At 40.6% G+C, this 18,296-nt stretch overlaps 2 protein-coding genes across 2 annotated transcripts in view; one reads left to right on the forward strand and one right to left on the reverse strand.

Annotated features, from left to right (window-relative positions):
- Window positions 1-16,071, reverse strand: part of LOC139213035 (F-BAR and double SH3 domains protein 2-like) — a 33,820-nt gene extending 17,749 nt beyond the window's left edge. The window contains exons 1-6 of the mRNA XM_070843643.1: window positions 15,892-16,071; window positions 12,683-12,780; window positions 7,845-7,890; window positions 3,879-3,955; window positions 1,526-1,670; window positions 384-517 (exon numbers count right to left, since the gene is read on the reverse strand). Coding sequence (XP_070699744.1) covers window positions 384-517; window positions 1,526-1,670; window positions 3,879-3,955; window positions 7,845-7,890; window positions 12,683-12,780; window positions 15,892-15,912 — 521 coding nt within the window. The 5' untranslated portion in view covers window positions 15,913-16,071. The remainder of the gene's footprint in view (window positions 1-383; window positions 518-1,525; window positions 1,671-3,878; window positions 3,956-7,844; window positions 7,891-12,682; window positions 12,781-15,891) is intronic.
- mpzl1l (myelin protein zero-like 1 like) overlaps window positions 1-18,296 on the forward strand; it is a 158,945-nt gene that overhangs the window by 26,815 nt on the left and 113,834 nt on the right. The window lies entirely within an intron of this gene.

The raw sequence follows: 18,296 nt of genomic DNA on the forward strand, positions 1-18,296 counted from the left end.
TCAAAATATCCTGAAGTCCGAGCTGACTTTTTCAAATTGCTTGTTTCGATCAACGATATTCAGCTCACTATGACGACAAGGAAAAGCAATAAATCCTCACATACAAGAAGCTACAGCCATCCAATGTTTGGCCTTTAAAAAAGAACTGAAATACTGAATCATTAATCAGAATAGTTGCTTGTACAGTGACTTTCTTCCAGTGACTGTCTCACAGGCCAATAGCTGCCAACACGAGTCAGCGTCCACTAATTGGTGTCATTTCTGGTATTTATGCAGTTAAGATTCTTTTAATCAAAACAAGTGGTTCACAGGCAGCAGTGGACAAAACATTTTGCACTTGTTTCATTTCATCATCAAAGACAGCAGAGGAATTTGGTTCATACTTGGCGTCCAGCTCTGCCTTCTCTCGGACAGCCTGTGCCATCGTCTCAGCCTCCTGGTACTTCTTCCTGCTCTTCGTCAGCTCCTTCACCGACTCCTGCAGCTCCGCCTGAACCACCGTCAGCTGATCGATACACTGAGGGTCGTTCGTTGGAGACACACAAAGAGAAACGAGGGACAACTTTACATTTAGGCAAACTCGTCTTAGACCTATCTACAGAACACGTAGGGTGAAGCAATGTGGGATACAGGAGCTATAAAGGCATCGCTTAAAAAGGTGAGTGTGAACAAGAGCAGCATTGTAGGCTGCAGGAACACGGCCAGCAGAAACCAGAGAACACCGCCGGTCACGTTTCAGCGCCGACTGAAGGCGGACTCAGACCTCACGATCAGGAAACAGGCTCAACATCCAGACCAGTGCAGAGCTTCACATCAGCATTGGACAGATACCGGGTTGGCAGTTATTAATGATAAGAGCGACGGCTGTGACTTCTGCCCTCAGTCTGCACGCTGTTTATTGTGTTGTTTATCAGTATTACACGGGCTGGAAAATATTATGAAGTGACTCTGACCAGAGGACAAAGAACATTAGTACTGCTACTTCCTTTATGAATCACTGAGGCTTTCAGGGGGTGAGAATAATGCAGAATCTGCAAAGGATCTGGCTGCATGTCAAGTCAAGTTTAGTTTGTTTATACAGCAAGTTTCATACACACAGAGGCAAAAAATACAGACTATATGAATGAGAATGGATATGAACAATTCACAGAAAGAAGATCTAAACATACAGATGGATAAAATGGATGGATATAAATGCATTTACAGCTCTTTAAGATATGTTGTGGCTGTGCTTGGTTTAATTACTGTACTACCCAATGCCTTCTCTTATCTGAACAGCATATATAGAGCAGCAAACGTCCACACCAGGACTTTAGACAGGACGGGCATTTAGACTGTATGTTGGTCTTTAGCATCCAAGGCTTAAAACTTGAACCTTTGTGCACATAAAAATAAAGTCATGTAAAATGTTATCTAAATGCAGCTCTAGTCCAAAACAATGTCAGTGTCGTGTTTCACAGGAGTGAATAAAAAAGGACACAAGTGAGTGAAACCTGAGTGGCGTCGTAGGGTTGACCTGTATTACCTTCCTCAGCTGCTGCTCCTTCTGCAGTCTGACCGTCTTGGCCGGTTCGGCCACCTGGACTTTGTAGTTGTCACAGGCGCTGATTCTGGACTGGGTGACCTGGACCGTGCCCTCCAGATAGGCCCTCCATACACAATACATGTTCCTGAGGCAAACAGAGGCAAACAGAGACAAACATAGAGGCGGTTTTTCTCCTGTAATTTAGCTTCTTGTGACGCAGAGGAAGGTGGCAGTACATCGATGTGAAAAATAATCTAACAATTCTTCAGTATTCATTCATCTGCCAATTGTTTTATTGATTAATTGGAATCATTTTGACTAGAAAATGGCAGTGAATTGTGAAAGATGAATGTTATAATTTCCAACATGCCAAGGTGACAAAGAAGTCCAAAACCCAAAGATATTGATATAATATTTACAATGATGTTTGATAAAGATAAACATTAAATCTTCACATTTAAGCTCCCATATTATACAAAATGCATTTCTGATGTTTTTTGAACATAAAATTTGTGTCCTTGGTGTGTCTAGAGACCGCTGGACAATGAGATAAGACTCCGTTTCTCCTCCTGCGGCTTTAAGTGAATGTGTGTGAAAACACTCTACTCCTCGCCCACTGAAAACCTCCTGAATCCACCTCGCTGTCCGCCATCGGTTTTCCCTCACTAACATGAAGATGTCTATATGAGAGCGAAGCAGCAGATTGTTCTGTTCCTCTAAAAACGTAAAATGAGCAGAATATGGGACCTTTAAGAAGCTGGAAACTGAAAAGTTTAAGCAATAATGCCAAAAGAAATGAAAAAAAGCTAAATAATATTGATGCTAATGTGTTATCATGGAGGTCCAGTCGTGTCAGGTCGTTCTGCTAAACGGTGGAAGAGTCTGTGGAGAGCTCACTGAAGAGCTGCTCCCGTTATTTATTGGTTATGGTAAAGAAGTCACATTTTAGATGTTGACCCTTGACCCCGGTGAAGTCAGAAATGTTAGCCACATGGTTTGAACTGAAACCAAAAACCTCACAGATGTCACTGATTAGCAGGATTAACTGTTTGTCAGCATATTATTTGACAACTTCAGATTTATAATTGTTATTTTGTTTCCCGGGCAAACCTAAAGTCTAACGGTACAAACAGTATGATCCTTCAGAAATCTCAAATGCAGCAATTCACATTAATTTTCACTGTTTTTATGAGAAAGAAAACGTGCAGTTCATGTAAATAGATCAGACATTGTGGGGGCAGCCCCTGTTAAGATTATTACTGCTGGTTTGGTATTACTTATTTGTTTTATTTTGAGAGAGAAGCCATGCGAGGTCTGATTGTACCTGAGGATAATGACACTAAAGATTATTCCATTCAACATATTCTGTTCTTAATAACCAAACAAGGCTGCAGTGTTTTGGCCCACAGGTTAAATCTGGCTACAGGTGACCTGTTTTCTAAAGTGTAGACGTCAGACCTGGTTGATTATGATTCAATTTAGCGTCTCATACAACAGCTGTCTGTTTAACCAGCAGTTAATATAATTCACACTGTCTGCATGATGATTTGGACAATAAACAAATGGAGGAAAATTGTGGGTGTTAAAACTTGTGCTTCTCATTTTGACCAAAACTGTGCCGCCCTATTTGGAGTAAACTATACAGTGATGTAAGGATATATCCTATATTTAACCAGGTAAAAAGTCTTGTTGAGATTAAAATCTCTTTTCCAAGAGAGAAGTGGCCAAGAGCGCAGCGCGAGCAAATTACATACAAAGTCAATACAGTGAAGTGAAGCAGACACGTAAAGACACAAAATCACGGTGGGTCACACAAGATGAAAATATTTAACTTGAGCAAAAACATTTAGCTGACATTGAATCAAACATGGAGCAGCCAGTCTGTGGGCACTTGGAGCTCAATGACACCGAGAGAGAGCGGAGAGGAGGAGAGGAGAGAAGAGCACTACCTTCTGACATATTCTAAAAACGTGCATCTGTTACTTGATTCTAGTGTTTGGTTGTATTTTTCTATGAAGCAAGTTGACATAAGCATCAGCTACAGTTAGCACAAGCATTAGCTCCTCATCTCCCATCGTTGTGTCTACTCGCACGAATAACACAAATAAACAAAAATGCTCAGGCGATCAAACTCGAGTGAGGCAACTATTCACTTAGCGTTTGGTGGAAACACAGCTTGAGGCGATGACATTTAAAACTTTCTCACTCTGGGGACCAACATCTGCAGAATAATGTGATGTGATGATATGTAAACGCACTTATTTCTAATATTTCTAAAATTTAAGAGCACGTCCTGCAGTGGGAAACAGAGAAGCAGAAACTGTCCAGACAACCCTTTGGAGAGAGATGTTACCTGTGGTCTGTTTGCTCTTCTGTCAGACTGTCCGGCCATTCTCTCTTCAGATACTGATTCGCCAACTTCTGGAGGGCCTGGAAGAGAAGAGGAGAGACAAAAACAGGGATGACCTTTCACCTTTGACACCAACACACATTTCCTGTGTCTCATCTTCACATAGGACATGCTCAGAAGGCCGTGTGCCCTCGCTGACCTTCGCCCATAAACCAGCGGGCTGCAAGAGCGTGTAGACAGAAGCAGAAAGAGTCACTAAAGTGCTTTCGGGTTACTTTTGTAAAGAGATTTCAGAGTGATTCAACACTGCATGGACTCGTTCACCTGTTAGAGAGTAGACGGTGGCTCACTTGCTGGTTTTTATGCTGACATGGCTCATTTTTGGAAGAAAAATGTAGTTTATTTAGACCACATTCACCCCTGGAGATATATTAGGTTCCTCCACCTCGGCCAACAGTGAGGTTAACCTTTGAAGAGCCGAAATAGCAGGCGGAGTAAACAGCAGGAGAAACAGAAAAAAAAAAAAAAAAAAAGGAGTGAGGAGGTTATCTCTGGTGTTTGAGAGCGTGTGCTTGGTATGTCAGAGAAACATATGTCTGCTGTAACCAGAACAAGCTTTAATATTTCCCCCCCGTGTGGGAGGTGTTCCTGTTTAAATCCATCTAAAATAAAAATGACAACAGAAATAGGTTTCACTCTTTTTGCAGCAGAAAGCTGAGCTGCTGACCAGGTGATTTTCCCAGAGGCAGGATTAATAACGCTTATTTTATCTCATCTCTAAAGGTTAAAGTATCGCAGGACTTGAACTGACTCTCTGGGAAACAAACGAAACAGGTCAGTGTGTTAAGTGCTGATCCCAGTGGACAGATAAGTCCAGACAAATGGGGGGAAAAGATCTATTTTACTTGTTTTTCCAGATAAAAGCTGTTGAACAGAAAGACCACTTTTGACAGTTTTTGCTCACTCCTGTGCTCTAGGCCCCAACAAGTGCCCATCAAGGAAATAAGCCCATCTATCCTTCCTCTGTCCGCTGTGAAGAGATGAGCCCTGTCATGTGGCCCTGAGGCAGGAGAGACCGCGGCTCTGAACTCGTTGGTCTTGGTGATCTTGGTGCCAAAGTTTCAAAGCGGCTACAAACCCGGCCATTGTGGGGCTCAGATAGAGAGAGAGAGAGATTCGCCAACTGAGCTAGCCTAGCGGACACGCCTGAATAGCGTGATGGGAACAAGGGAAGGGGAGGAGGAGGAGGGATGCGAGGACGGCAGAGGAAGAGCCAAACAGAGGAGGACATTTTACCTCGCTGTGTGATCTGAATAGCAATCGGCTAATGGCTAAAGCAGCTTGCAGGTGTAAGAGACCCAGAAAAAGGCGCGTAAAGAGAGGGGATTTGAAAAAAAGAAAGAAGCAAAGGCGGGATGTAACCAAAGGGGACGAAGTGTTCCAGAGACACTCTGACCCACTTTGATTCAACCATTGGCAGCGGGTGACTAATTGATCACATAACTAGCAGGCAGCATATCCCAGACACACAGAACACCTTTCAAAGTAAAGCACACAATGAAGACCTTCTCCTCATTTTAGGGCTGGAAATAACGACCATAATCGATTCATCTGACAACTATTGTCTCTGTTGACCCATTAATCATCTTGTCTATAAAATCTAGGAAAGTTAGGAGCGACTGTTTCAGCTCTGACCGTTTGTAGTTTCACTTCTGATTTTAGTTTCTATAATTCTCTTGTTTGACATTTTGGGAGAAGCACTTCCCCTTCTGATTTACATGTTGCATGTTGTTTGCTAAATCTGTAAAAAATCAAAGTCACTTTTTATGGCCTGGACTATTTTCTGGCTAACGCATTTAAAGAGTAAATTTACTAATACTCAAGCCACATAAGTGCACAGCCCTATTTCCTCCAAAGTTTCATTGCTGTACTGCATTTTACACTGATTTCTTTCATTATGGATTTATCCGTTTATTTTTTTCCTTCACTAATTAATGAATTGCTGATGAAAAACATTAGTATAACTTTGGCATGCATATCCAATAAAAGGCACATGCACCAGGTAACTAACACTAGCCTGCAGGCTCCACACTCCTCTGGATACCGTCATACCTTAGTTTGACTGCTTCTTAAATTCTCACTGCATTCATACAACATTTACACGCTGGTGCATGAAATACTCTCCATAATTTAAAAAGATTCTTGTCCCAGACATGCCCGTGCCTCCTAAAAATGTGCCAACACATCACAGATGTCCATACAAATTTAAAATTTTTTTTCTCTTCCTGGTCGGGTTATAAACCAGCCGATAACTAAGTTAACGTCTCAGCTGCCAAACACATGCTCACAATTTTAAATGGATTATGTAGCCAATTGGGAATTAGTCCAGGACGGAGAGTACCGCAGGAAAATTGAGCTCAAAAGCTCACTTTTTATGCTCAGATACACTAACTTAACTGAAATAATGTTGTTTTTACATTATCGTTTAGGTTTAGTACAGGACTTCTACCTCTCTCTCCTTCTTCTGAGACCACGTAAATATTTTATGTGAGGTCACATGATAACAAGGGCCTAACCAAGCCATGTAAATAATGTACGAACAGGTGTCAGAGATTTTGAGCCACACGGGCCAAACCCTATGAGTACATTTTAGATAAAAACTGCATGTAATAACATAAAGCACATAATAATATAATAATGCATTTAAACTGGGTGGTGAGGGTGTTTCAAGAGGCAGGATTCCCAGTTAAACCAGGTTTGTTTCAGTAAATTAGGTTTAGGAGATTCAGTTTCATACAGGAGGTTTAGATAACTGACCTCAGTTGCTATGGAAACCCAGGATCAGGCTTAGCTTTAACCAGTGTTGGGGTCAATCTGACAATCAATCAGTTTTCTGCTCCGCAGATCTTCTTCACTGCTACAACGCGAACATGTGAAACTGATCATATTATAACATCCATGCTGATGAAAAGAGGCCTTAAGTTTGTGAAACTTATAAACAGAAATAAAAAAGCAGCTGGCTGGAAGATGCAGATAATATGGCCTACGACTTAAGTTTTAGCCTCAACATGTAAAGTATCACTCCAGTAATATCAAAACTATCTCACTGCAGCTCTAAGAGGCCCATTGTTGATCGCTCAGGTTATTAATCAGATTCAGACTCAACGTCAACCGGCCCGGCGGAAATTTGGGCTGACTCGAAAATTGGTTGCAGGCGACCAAGTCAGGCTTAATCTGTACAGTGTCTGCAGAGTCTTCCGGTCAGCATGTGTGTTTTTAAATTCAATTTATTGTAATTAAATAAAGCTAATAAACAACTTTGACCTTTGGCTGCAGCCTCAGAATAAGTAACATTTCACCATTTGTTCCCTCTTTAAATAGAGGATAACTCCAGTGCTTTTAAATCTGGGCCCACTTCTGTCAAAATAAACTCAGTTGTCAGACTTTTCTTGCACATCTTTCAGCCCTCGTCAGTTTGTTTGGACTTTATCTCAATGAGCCCGGCTTCTCTTGATGAAACACCCCTCAGGACCAGATGCACACGGGCAAACAGGCATGTAAAGTGGCTAGCTGGCTAACAAGTAGACGTGCCCCCTCTCTTCACAGCGGCGGTGGACATTCCTCACGGGGCTGCAAAACCTGAACGCAGCCAAAAGAGGCGAGGAGGGTTTTCAGATGGCCGGCTGATGTCTGCAGGAAGCCGCGGGCAAAAACAACACAGCGAGGAGGAAACGAGCCAGTGGATCACCAGTGGATGTCTTTTCTCTCTCTGTTGTGGTGTTTTTTTCTGTGGCTGTTTACCCTTCATGAGCTCTCTGGCCACATACGGAGCGAAGAGCTTTCTTAGAGCCACATCATCACCCCCGCTGTCATATCGTAAAAACTAACCATATTTTTAGCAACGCAAATGACAAGGCAGCAAGCATCGGCAGCACAGAATGCGACGGCAAAGAGTTGGGATTTACTTACCTGGGCGTAGTCCCTCTCTACGGCTGCCCTCTTTTGGCTAAACGTCCTACAGAGGAGAAAGAGAGTGAAGGTCAATGATGCCACCTTAACATCACCATTAAGGATGAGAAGCGTGATTTTGCCAGCTTGGAAATGTAGCAGCTTATGAGAAAAACTCTTTTAGGATTAATAACCAGGCTGACAAATAGTCTGAAGAGGAACAGATGCCTTAGTCACATTAAAGGCTCTTCACAACCCCCAATAATCAGGTTTGCTCTGTGAGCTACTGGATACCTGGATTTCAGTATCACTCTATCTGTCTCTCAATCTTTATAATTATAAACATGTCCTTTCTTGACCACAATTTATCCATTCATTTTCATAAAGAGCTGCCTGAAGGAGCCCACATTACAGTAAGTGTTGGTGCGACCCTGGAACTAGTTTTCGTGGCGGAGTAAACCTACTCATTCCTGCCATTTCTTGGTGGAATAGCGGTAACTGACGTTTTACAAAGGAACTGAGGCAGTGGCTCATTGGTCGGACAGTTTTGGCCGCAGCCATCCGGCATCAGAGAAATCAAATCCTGCTGACTGCCTGCAGGCCACACAGGACTTAAATGTGCGTGCATGTGTGTGTGTATTTAATGTGTATATTTACGTTTAACTGGTGTCACAAAGAGCTCACGAGGAAGCAACTGATTATGAGCATTACGAGGAATAACCGACTGAACACACGTCATGAGTACTGACAAACGGGTGGAGACGGAGTGGGAAAGAGCCGCGGAGGCCGTTTCCAATGGTATGGTTACCAAATGGTTTGAATCAAACACTTGTTAAGAATGACTTAAAGATCGCTTCGTGAACAGATCACAGTCAGCAGTTGGGTTGAAGAGTAGTTGAGCTTTTCATGCTAAAGGAAAAAACCACATATCTGCCATGGAAAAAAATCCTGTGGTTGGTGTGTATGCCTTCAGACTATAACAGAGTCTAACAGGTTAGGTGTGAAAGCAGCAGTGAGCACTGAGGCTTCCCTCCTTCATTCAGCTTATCTTCAGCTGTCTGTTTATGCCACTTGTTTTTACTTTCCCTTCCTCTTCCTGTGCGCTCAACATGAACATTTCTAAATGATACAGTCTGGTACAGACACCAAACAAACCAAAAGTCTTAAAAGATTATCTACGCGTGATTCAGAGCATTAAAATAGCATTAAACAACTATTTGGTGTGTGGAGATAGTGGAGTAATGGCGTCTTGAGCAGAGTCTCACTCCCTCTGTGTGTGTGTGTGTGTGTGTGCTGTAATCCGAACTTTGTTTTGGTCGTAGGGACGGCCGTCAATGCATCAGAGTCTGTAGCACAGCGAAACAGAGCCGGAGAACGAGTCAGAAACACAGTCCAGCACACAGGGAGGTAAACACAGTAGCACAACAGCTAAGACAGGCTGGCAGCCGGCTGCAGTGAACAGAGAGGAACTAGAGACCCGGCCGAGGAGCTGCAGCAGCCGGGGTGGGGGAGATGATTTGGTCTGAGATGCTGAGAAATCGAATAGAGAACCTTTAAGTCTATAGCTGTGTCAATGTGGAGCCTGATATTCCAATTATAATCGTTTTAAAATCCGTTTACAATCAGTTGCAGTAGTTTAAACCTTCTCATAAACCGATCAAAAGAAAAACTTTACCATGTTAACGACTTGATTACTTTCTGGTTGCGTTCTTTCTACGCATGTCCTCCATCTTGGTGTAAATGTGTGGGGACATACACAATATCAAAGCTTAGATGGATCTCTGCGGATCGATAACAACTCTTAAAGGCCTCGGCTTACATTGTTAATTAACTATTGGAGAAATGTATTATATTGCAGTATTTGGTCAGATTTACTGAGGCTGTTTGTTGGATCATGTTACAATGAAGTACTTTTACAGCCCCGCAAAAAGTGTGCTGCTAATGTTTTAAATAGCTGAAATAGTTCAGCTGCTTTCATAAGTACATTATAGATCATAAAAGAAATGTGAGGTCCATCAGTAAATTATGTTCTTACACTGGTGTTTGAGCATTTAAGGGTTGATCTGATGACTACAGGAACAAAACAAACGATAACTCAAGCTGAATTTACACAAAAGTCAAGGAACAGAAGAGGGGTCAGTGCCCTGGAGAAACTTTACTGCAGCAAAATCATCATTAAGTCATTGAACATGTCGGGACTTGACGGCCGTGCTCCACCCTGGCTCTAAACAATCTGGCTTACTTCCTGGGAGCTTCCCTCTCTTCCTTTAGCCTGCTCCCTTCCTCCTCTCTGCATTTCCAAGGCTCTCTCTTTCTTCCACTGCCCCCCACACTCACTTCCTGTCATTTTCCCAAACAGAGCTTTTTGCTGACAAGCAGATGCAGTTTCCAGCTTGCTGAATCATTTCTCGTACGAGATCCGGGAGTGACCCCCGCGAATTCTGTACAGGTCGAGTTTCGCATTGTTTCTGGCAGGCTGATGTTACCGAGCCTCCCACGGCGAGCGACCCAGTGTAGTCAGAACATCTGGCAGCTCTCTATGACCTTAACCTCCAGCTGTTTGGAGGTTCAGAGCTCTGCCACCAACCACAGACAGGAAGTGGGGAGCCAGTAGGCTGTCAACTAAACCCAACTTTAAGGGTGAAAACACAACCACAACCTTTGGCTTCTCAACCTTTAAACTGCCTACGCATCTGGATACAGAGCTAAAACTGTCTGCGTGTCTTTAAGCTCATTGTTTTCTGGGACATTTTTGGATTTGTAGTTGCAGATTGCTGTTTTTCAGATGGTGGAAAACAATGTCAAACAAACCCAAACAATCACAGGACACTAGAACCAGACCACAAGGAAATATTTACTTAGACTTGTGCAAAATCGAACTAGAACTAAATGATTCTGCAACTACGGAAGAAAACCAACTGCAGCGTATTGTAGGTGGACAAGTGTCTGGTTTTTATTTAGATGTATGGATAAACAGGTGTTTATATTCAACATGCAGGCCGTACTGATCTGGATAGAAGAAGATGGGTTGTTTGTAAATGGACGTGGATAAACTCTTAGTTTTTTAACACACTTTAACTTGCAGGAGCTAACAATGCCGTGCTTTTCTGCCACAGTGGGACGTAAATAAAGACTAAAACATGTTTGAAATATCACATTTTGTAGGTGAGCCCGTATAGATGTGGACTGTCGGTATCATATGCTTCAACTAGTGTGTTAACATCTGCGTTAAAGCGGATATAATTGATGAAAACAGTGTGAAAGGAGTCGCTCGGAGTGACAAACCTACAGAGAATTATTACCTGAATCTGCAGCCCCCTGTGAGCTTTACAGCTTCGGTTTCAGCTTGTTGTTTAGATGTGTGTTTTGGTTCGCTCTTACTGCTCTCATAGTGTCATTTACAGCCACAGCAGGCAGCTGTTTTGTACCCACTGTACACTACTGCGCGCCACTTTTAACAGCAGACAGTTAGCGACAAGCTAGTGAATAAAGAGGAACATTTAGGAGCTAAAGAGCATCAGCTGCTCAGAAACACGACTCCAAGTGAATGATAAATGTTGTTCTGTGACTGCTGGATGTTTAAATTAGCATCTGTTTGCTAATAAGTTTGCTTTATCAACAATAAAGGTGATGATATGTCAATGTTGACTTGTTACTGTAGGTTTAATAATTTATTGGTTCCAGCACAGACAGAGCAGGAAAGTCTGTGCGTTAATTCATCTGCTCCTGACAATTCATTCGGTAATTAAAAAACCTGAATACTGAAGTCCCTTTATTCTTTATCTATTTGGATCCCCATTAGCTGCCAGTAAGGTAGCAGCTACTCTTCCTGGGGTCCACACACACAAAAACCATGCACGCTCACAGCAAACAGCTTGAATATCACAATGAGGGGCTCAAAGGGAGAGTCTGAAAAGTGTCGACCACCAAAGGGAATTACTCTGAACACTCCAGGAGCCTGACCAGAGAGGTGGAAAGCTGCGGTGCTTCATTCTTCACTTCAATGATGTGGACCCTTTGTCAGAATCTCTGGGAAACACCTACTCTGACCGTTTCTTCCTCAAACACAGGTGCTGAAAAAGGCAGGTTCCTCTTTGCTAAATTTGTAAACATCATTAACACGTGAACAATGTTCGTTTTTGTCCTCTGTACTGTCTATATTGTGTTATTTATTACTTTATCTGCATTGTGAGGCCGAAGTCAAATTCCCACATTGTGGACAATAAAGATTGTTATCTTATGTTCAGGGCACATTCAGTACTTTTACCTCCAAAGATCCTCTGTAATTAAAGAATGGCGTGAGCTGTGCCAGTAGTCTGAAATGGTCTTTACTTCCTGTCTCCTGAGTGGGTGTGGTTGCCACTTTGTGAACGTCGTGTGGATGGAGAGAAGCAGACGGAGCATCAATAATTTATCTTTGAACATCAACTAACTGCAGCCTGCACTAAACAACAGCTGGTTTAATCTTCCTCAGACTTTTGCTCAGTGTAGGTCGTAACGACTGTTTAGAAATGACTGTCAACCTGTTGCTGTAGTTAGCCTACATGCTAACTAGCTTTGGACTAAAAATTACCTGGTGGAGCAGCAGCAGAGTGACAGTTTTCTACTAGAAACAGCTTCAAAGGACATTTGTTTGGTTAAAATTAAAACACAAAATGGTACTTTTTAGTTAGTGAGTCACCAGAGACGGTTCTGAACGGACTGACTAAACTCAGGACCTGCAGCTGGTCCCCTAAAGGGGCGGGGCCAAGGACACACCACCTGACACAGATACAGGAAGTGACTCTTCGGGGGGGGCGTCTCTTTTCTAAATCATCTCTGAATCCACCCTGACAACAGTTTGGCCCCTGACTGCTCACCTCAGGTCCTCCAGGAGGTCACACTCTGTCTGGTGTTTGATGTGTAATCTGCTCATCTGCTCTGCATGTGTGTGTTTCAGCTCCTGGGTGACCCGGACCTGCACAAGAAGAAGACATGGCTCATTAGGAGGAACCTCGGGAGCTGCAGCTCTTACCAGACTGAGAGGTTTTCTCCACTTTGAAAACAAAACGTCAGCTCACAAGTGGTTATTAGTGAAAATGAGCTGCACTCATTATCGCGCGGTGATGGCCAGGTGAGATTCAGTCTCTCTGGGTTCCTAATTGGCTGTTTGATCAATTATGAAGCGCAGAGACCAGCTCTCGTTACCCCTAGTGTCGTTAGTGGGAGTGTCGTCAGCAGAAAAATAATTTCTCTGCTCCCTCATGTCAGATTATGAATTCAAAAATCGCAACTAAAATCAACCGTTTTAATCAATGATTTCTCAAATGTAAGAATTTAGTGAATTTCTTTGTCAGTAAACTCAATATTTTTGTGTTTTTGGAGTATTCCTCAGCTAAAATAAGCAGTTTTAATACATCACCTTGGACTCTTCACTATTTTCTGACATTTTATGAACAAAATAATCAATTAATTGAGAAAATAATCAGCAAATAAACTGATAACTGTTTTGTTATGATCAGTTATAATCTCCAAGGCTCAAGCTGGTGGTACTCTACATTTTCTCAGACATAAACCTTAAAAAACAGGCCACAAAGATGCACTTTAATTTCCTACAATAGCCGAGTACTGTAGTGTTTAGCAAACGTTACTCAAACAGGAGTAAATAGCGTATTTATAGGGGACTATTTTCAGCTGAGGATTAATACACATTCGGTGCCTCAGTGAGTTTGAGTGATTTACAGCAGTGGGATGGTGCATCAAAATAAACTACAAAATAAAAGTGTGTACACATCAATACACCTTTCTACTTAATAGTCAATAGTCATTTTGACAGTAATTATGACATTTATTCATTAGTAATGCTTCTTAAATGTGATTATATACTACATTTCTTTCTTAAGAGAAAGTAAATTGCATATTTTAGGTTTTAAACTGTTTCTGCTGTTTTACAGACCAAACTACTTAACCGATCAGTTCAATAATCACAGTAATGTAAATAATTGGCTGCTGCTCTAATTACATGACTGGATAGAGAGCTGACTGACAGTGTTACTCTCCCCAGAGACCCAATGACACCTGAAATGTGGCTCTTCCCAGTGTAAAATATGGCAGATCTTAAACAATTATTCCATTAGTTTGCCTAAAGCGTTCATCATTTTGATCATCTATTTATTATCATTTATCAATGAAAAAGGCCAAATAATTCTTACTTCAGGCTTAACAATTGTGATTATTAGGTGTTGAATGAAAAAAGCTATTTAAAAATGTCATATTTGGCTCTAAGAGTGTTCTGATAGACATGTTTTATTATTTCCTGACAGTTCATACACCAAACAACCAAAAATATCATCAGCAGACATAGAAAACTATTGTTAGTTGCAGCCCTAAAATAAATGCAAGTGCTAAAGTACAACTTTAACAATAAAACAAGCTCCCATCTGAATGTTTTTCTTTTAAACACAAAATTAAACAGCTTAAAGAAATGGGCAGACTTCATTTAGGAACTCACTGGGACAGCTTCACACATCCTCTCATCTTATCAGTTCAGTGAATTTGGTCCATTTTGTGGTTACACGGTATGAAGTTTGATTTCAAATCCAGGAATAGTGAAAATGAGCTGCACTCATTATCAATAATTGGCCAGATAAACTAGGAAGTGCAGTGACCAGAGGGCATTCCTGATAACTGAGTGTGCAGGCAACTATTTCAGCTGTGAGCCAGATTACAGTTCAATAATCACAATTTCAATGAAGCAGCATTAAAAAAAATTTCGCTAAAATCTAGCACTTAATGCTGGAATCATTTATCAATAGCAGAGAGTCCAAATCTGCTTTAACGCCATGATATACTCAAGAAACTGTGAATGCAACCTTAAAAAAAATACTTTTCCAAACTGACTATTAAACAAAAACAGATTTTTAAAGTAGTACTTCACCCTTCAAGGTGGCTAGTTCAAATGTCCAAAGACACACAGTTTATGATCCATAAAAGTCTGTAAACAGTCCACAAACTTTTTCATTTCACAAAAAAAAAAACAATCAAAACCTGAACTTATCTAACTGCAGTTTGCAGCAGCTCTGTGTGCTGTGTGTAAAATGTACTGGGACATAAATGGTGAATTTTCTGTGCTGCTGAGCCATGTTTTTGAAATTTGATCCCACATGAACATTTTTTCACACAGAACCAGACTTGGATAAGATTTGTGTTTTAACGTTCATTTCTCTCACTAAAAAGCTATAAACCCTGGTTTCTTTAACTCGGTGGCTGTTTTGATTTAAGCTACAAACACTAGTGTTAAAAGTTAACTAATGTTTTTCTTCTTTTTTTCCCCCCCGATTTCCCTTGAACGAGAAAAAAAAAAATTCACCGAACTACATACAAAAAACTGTCAATTTACTGTTCCGTAGCTTGAAATATAGTTAAATGACACAGCAGGGCGTAACTTCAGACTTTTTAAACAAATGTGCCTCCACTGTCAAAATCGGCATATACAAAAAAACCCAAAGTTTGAATCATGGCATAAAACTTTAACTTGTCTTGTCTGCTGTTGCCATAATCTTGCTCCACTCAACCAGGGAGACCGCGGATGGCAGCAGGACCAGAGTGAACCAAACTGATATTTACTTGAACTCAGGAGCTGCTTCGTAAATCACTTGTGCGCCGATTTAGCACAACAGCTCGGTAACAACATTTCTTTAAACAAAATAAGTTCATTTTAAGCGTTGCACAGTTTGACGACTTAAAAACGACTTAATTTGAGATAATTTGAATGGCATTTGGCAGGACCGTCTCTCCATTCGAGAAGGAGCGGGCTACGTTAACGGGCTATTCTCCCTTAAAATTGTGGCACATGGGACTTTTTTTTTAACAAGTTTTCTTCATTCGCTGCCATTTAAAAGACGCGACAGACGCAGATTAAACTCGCAAGACAACAAACTGCCGCACTTTTGCACATTAAAAACGTGCGTTTGTCGTCCCGGCCAGCCGAGCAGCAACAAAGCGTACATTTTAAACCATTAAATATGCACCAGTTCGTCGAGAAGAAACAACTAACGTTAGCTTCAACGGCTACTCCGGGAAAACTCACCTTTCTCGGTGGGGGTTGCATCCTTATTTCTTGACATAAAAACTACACAAAAGACGAATTTTTTAAGCTGGAAAAGTTTGTGCAAAATGTTTCCAGCGAACGATAAGCGGAGAAGGGTATTTCAGCCCGGGTCAAGCGGCCATGGCGAGTCCGGTAAGTAGTAAGTTGAGTCCCGTTGAAAACACTGTGGCCCCAGGGAACAGAAAACACAGGCGTCAGGCTGGACACCGTAAAACACCGCACTTCCTGTCGCCTTCAAAATAAAACCCCCGGTGTGAAATACTACTTCCGCGCGTAACCTTCAAAATAAAAGAGGCTCCACATCTAATTGATTAGATTTTAAATGTTTAAAATGTTTATGTTAGACTAAGAGTGGAGTTTAAACACATGCAATTTAGTTTGTTAGTGTTTTCTGATGTTTCACTTTAAAAATATCTATTTTGTATGTTCTTTATTTTATGAAATGTAAACAATTTTCCACAATTTTTCATGTCAGCTAACAATTTCATCCATTTATTCATTATTTCTAACATCAGCTGACTATTTTAACCACTTATCAATTATTCTTAGCTACTTATTGAGACATTCATCCATTTCTTTTAACATTAGCTAACTATTTTAACCATTTATCCATTGTTTTAAGCTAACTATTAAACTGTTTGTCCATTAATTTTAACATTAGCTAACTTTTCAATTATTTTAACTATTATTTTTCAGCTTTTCAACCATTACTTATACCTAACTAGTTCAGCTGTCAGCTAACTAACTAAAAAAAAAATATTGTGGAGGAAAACGTAATATATTTGTGACCAAAATGTAGTACAGTAGAAGTATAAAGTAGCGTAAAATGGAAATACTTGAGTAGAATATCTTAAAATTGTACTCAGGTGCAGTACTTGAGTAAATATACTATACAATCAATGCATCAGCTTATTAGAGTACACAGAGACATTAAGCTGTTGCCTGAATGTGTCTGTTTTTCAGTGATTGTGCAGCTAAGAAATGAATTTATTCAAGCACAGTGAAAGTCTGGCTCACTCCAGATAAACAGCAGTGGTGGAATGAGCTCCTATCGCTTCATAGAAAACCATGAACACAGTGAGGAGGAAGTTAGAAACGCTCCAGAAAAAAAATAGATATAAAAAGTAAAAATAGGGGATGAAAAGTGCGGCATTAATCCAAAAGATAAGCTGTGTTGGGTGGAGTTTGGTATATGTTAAATGTGGGTAGAACAGGTTATTGGTGTGTTGATTTCAGTGTATTAAACTATTAAAGAGGGAACAGATGAAATAAAATAAAGGTATATTCACAGACAAGGTGTTTTCTCAATCTTGAGCCCTCTAGTGGCCACTGGTGACAAAATGGTGTCTCACTACATGTCTGTAAATGTTTTTATCTACATGTATGTGTTCCTCTTGTGCATATTGTCAGTTACATGACTCATCAGCTTCTCTTTGCCAGAAAGGCGGGGGTTTGATGCACAATCCCACTCTGTGTCATAATCTGGTTTATCGTCCATAAACGTGATCGCAAGTGGTCTTAAAAGTTAAAGAAGTTAAGGTTCATATGACTTTTTGCATGCTGTCAGCTTGTCAGTGTGTTTAATAATAAACACAAACAGGAGCCACGACTTGTTCCTCATCTTATCAAACTTCTTCAATCCATATCAAAAAGCAGCTGGTTGCCCTTTTAAACAATAATGTAAAACCTGTTTGAGTTTATAAATCTACCCTCATTTCATTGTATGTGTTCCTCTAATTATGCCCAGCTTCCTCCCACCCTGCCTGTTATTGTGTTGGCATCCTGGCCCGGTTCAGAGTCCAGTAGAGGAAGCAGCTAAACCTTCGTCCAACAGGAACTATCGACAGCATTACTGTTACTGATGCATTATTTACTGATCATTTATCCATAGGTTTTAAAGTCACACCATTTATCCAATACTTTATTTACCCATTACCTTTAATGTTAGCTAACTATTTCCACTATTTATCCATTATTTTAATAAACTATTGGAACCCTTTATCCATTTCTTTTATTGTCAGCTAACTAGTTGAACGATTGATCTGTTACTTTGAACTATTTCAGCTTTTTAGCCTTTACTTTTTATTTCAATCACTTATCCATTATATTTAACATTAGCCAAACCATTTATCCATTACTTTTAATGTTTGCTAACAGTTTCCCCTTTTTTATTAATTTCATTTAGCTATTTCAACCATTTATCAATTATTTTCAGCTAACTATGTCAATATTTATCCATTACTTTTAATTACTTCTAATTTAATTTAATTTTAACCATTAAGACATTATTTTCCATATTTCTATTCATTTTTCTTCTTTTCTCTGATTGGCCCTATGTGGTCACATGACAAGCCACTGCCTCCATCATGGACCAGCTTCAAGTT

This window comes from Pempheris klunzingeri, chromosome 14 (genome assembly GCF_042242105.1).
Source record: "Pempheris klunzingeri isolate RE-2024b chromosome 14, fPemKlu1.hap1, whole genome shotgun sequence".
Lineage (NCBI taxonomy): Eukaryota > Metazoa > Chordata > Actinopteri > Acropomatiformes > Pempheridae > Pempheris > Pempheris klunzingeri.